At 42.8% G+C, this 3,272-nt stretch overlaps 1 protein-coding gene across 1 annotated transcript in view; it reads right to left on the bottom strand.

Moving 5' to 3' along the window:
• Positions 1-3,111, bottom strand: part of LOC104122080 (synaptojanin 2 binding protein) — a 7,572-nt gene extending 4,461 nt beyond the window's left edge. Inside the window, exon 1 of the mRNA XM_035889798.1 lies at positions 3,043-3,111. Within this exon, the coding sequence (XP_035745691.1) occupies positions 3,043-3,111 (69 nt within the window). The remainder of the gene's footprint in view (positions 1-3,042) is intronic.
• Between the last annotated feature and the right edge of the window lie 161 nt (positions 3,112-3,272).

The following is a 3,272-nucleotide window of genomic DNA, read 5'->3' on the forward strand; positions in this document are numbered from 1 at the left end:
AGGAAAGCATTTGCATTTCACAGGAAGCTATAGTAAATCATTACCTTTGAGCAACAAGAAATCATGCCTAACAAATGTTTCATGAGCTGGGAAGCAGTTTGGAAAGGCAAGGAGCATTAGACGCTGTCTACGGATGAGGAAACAGGCAAGAGGAGCTGTGCTACCAGCTCAAGGGCACCTACAGCTCGGAAGGCTCCTCTTCCACATCTAAGGAGACAGAACTGGCGTCCTTCACCTCCAAAAATAAGATTAGTTTAGATGCAGCTACTCCAAATTGTATGTAATCCCTTTGTTCTGTTTCAGGAATTCAAAACATGACAGGAAATAAAGACAAAGTTCTCGGATTTAAAGCAAAACAAAAAGGAATACACATACATTAAACAGAACTGATGTCCACTTCACATTTTTGTTATGTTTCGTATTGTTTTTTAAAGTAAGCCTCGATTATATATCTCTAGCTGTAACCAGCTGTTGGATTAAAGTGCAGTTAAAAATTAAGACTTCTTGTTTCACTGAAATACAGAAGACCAAATTGAATTCAAACTGGAAAAACACATTACGAGAGCACATTCCCCACTGCACATGCAGCTAAATTTCTCTGTAACTAATAATATGTGACAAGGGATGGGAAAGATTCCCTAAGAAGAGGCTTGCAATGAAAAAAAATAAAGAAAAGTTGAGCAAAATGTAAAAAAAAAATCAAAGTGCAATCAAAGTAAATGGAGGAAAAAAGCCCCTTTTTTTCCTGACATAAACCAGTCATCCAAAACCTATTGTCAAGAACAGCTGAAGGCAAATTCTCCCCACGTTCAGCCAGCCTGATTTATTTTCTCTTTCTTTCTTACTTTCTCTCAAAGTTGGGATTAGAAAATTTGAGAAGGAGAGTTGCAAATGAAAGTAAAACCACCTTGTGTCTGTCGGGAAGCAGCATTTTAAATCAGTCAAAGGAGATCAAAGGATGTACAAGATGAGTCATGTTATTCTAAGTGTGCATCTACAGCTGAGAAGTAAAAAAATATTAACAGCAATCTTGCCACACCTTTTTTTTTTTTTTTTCCCCTTCCTGGCAGCTTCAGACAAACAAGGAATAAAATGGAAGCAGCAGCAGATTGAAGAAACACTGACATTTCAGCTAGACTAATATCTGTTCCAGGAAAGGACAGCTGTGCACAATGGCACAACCTTCAATGGGAATTAAAAAAAAAAAAAAAAATCAAAAACCTAAAAATTATTTGCCATGAAGCCAATAACCTGGGAACAGGGGGAATCAATACTACAGAAAGTATAAGGTTTAATCAACATTTATTAAAAAGGCAGAAAGAAGGAATCAGAATTTCAGAGTACATTGATTCTCTCTCACACATATAAAAATGAAAAAAAGCATATGTTTTGCAAGTTTTCACCCATGGCTGGAAAAATAATCAAGTGTCACAGCTTTCATCAGCAGAGGCAACATGAGATCAGAGCAGACCTTCGTGACAAAAAGGGGCAGCAGTTCACGCTAGACCAACTTAAGTATTCACAGGGCTTTTTCACTGTGTCTTTCCTTTCCAGCACTTAAACTTCCACTCAGGCTAAAAATATCTTCCCTATCATTCCTCCAGCTCTCTGCTCTTCTCCCCGTTCCAGCTCATGCGGCCATAGAAAGAGACACAGCAGAACCGGCAGAAAAGGACTAATGGGAAGAAGAGAGCACACGGCACTAAATCCCTTCTCTGCAAGGGATGAGAAATGGTATGGCAGAGCTTTAAAAGCAGGCTCTGGGCTAAACTTCTGAGCCTCCCTGAGGCTGCAGACCTCCTTATGCCTCCTTTACCCCCCTGAAACATAAAAAGTCCCTCAAAAAGACATTAAAAACCCCCACGATTGGCAGGATTGGGAAAAGAGAGATTGAATAATATTGCAAATTGAACCAATTAAGTTATTTAGTTTACCATAAAAACAGATTTTTCTGCCTAATTTCAGCCTACTACTTCAGAAGGAAATTTGGAAAAGGAAAGAGACGTACACACATAGCTTTGCCACTGTACATACGTTCACCTCTTCAGCAAACTTTTGCCAGAGATGTTTAGCATCAGACATATTTTTAAAAGTTGAAGTCAAAACTCCAATTAGAGAGATTACAGGATTACATTGTGCTTTACAGATAACGGGGTTTTGTTCCTTCCACAGAAATTAATAATTCACATGGTAAATGCATCAAGGTCGTAAGGAGCTGTAGGGCCTTCAAATCAAGTGGTATAGTTAGAAACCTAACTCTAGAAATACACAGCTCATCTTAATGACAGGACAAATGCTCGTGATAATCAGATTGAAATTGCTGCATCCACATCCAAGACCTCTCAACTGTGCCGTTCCACCTCTTTCAAAATTTCAGGTTCCCAAATGTATGGAAGCAGCTTTGGAATTAGGTTCCCAAACGTATGAAAACAGAACCAGCTTCATTTAGCAAATAATTTTCACTGACAAGCATGGCTTCATTAGCCTGAGCTCGTGGCTGTGCAGGCAGGGCTATGCAGCTTTCAGAAAGCCCACTGGGCTCACCCTTTGGGTTGCTATGGCTGGCACAGGGGACAGGACCGACCCCAACCCTGCACAGGAACGACCTTTACCCAGGACAAAGGGAAATGGCACATACGCCCACGACGTGGGTGCTGTGGGTCCCTGGGTGGCCCGTGGAGCCGAGGCCGGCCAGCAGCTGCACCCAGCAGTTGTGCAGACAGAAGAGCTGCCACATTTTCTTTCATGCTCATTTTAATTAAAGAGAAGGGCGTGCGCACCAAAGTACAGCTCTAGCTCCAAAACCTGCCCGGAGCCTGTGGTTCTTTGAAGCTCTGGAGCAGTACGTTTGGTGCTAACTTGCTGCACTTCTGAAAGCGTGATTTGAATAGCATCGTAAATCCTGTAAAAATACGAGGGCGGACAGGCATCTGCAGGCTTCCAAGAGAGCACACGCTGCTGTGACAGGAAAAGCAAAGACAAAAAATGCCCCACAGAGAGCCCTGTTCCCTTCCCCTTCCAGTCAGCATACCTCTCACTCACCACCCCGAAGTCCTCTCTAAAGCTACCCCAAACAACTAATGCCAAGCCGACAGTACAGGGTACGGTCATTTTGACCAATGCTTTTCAACAAGCCTCCTCATTTTGGGAATCCCAACAGGGCTGAGCGCAGAGCACCTGCCACCTCGCTCGAAAGCAACAGGAGCTGCGCTGGAGATGGCAACTCCCGGGACAACCAGACTGGAGCGGCTTCGCCCCAGACAGCGGCCGCA

Source organism: Egretta garzetta, unplaced genomic scaffold, assembly GCF_000687185.1.
Source record: "Egretta garzetta isolate BGI_Z169 unplaced genomic scaffold, ASM68718v1 scaffold2, whole genome shotgun sequence".
NCBI classification, from domain to species: domain Eukaryota; kingdom Metazoa; phylum Chordata; class Aves; order Pelecaniformes; family Ardeidae; genus Egretta; species Egretta garzetta.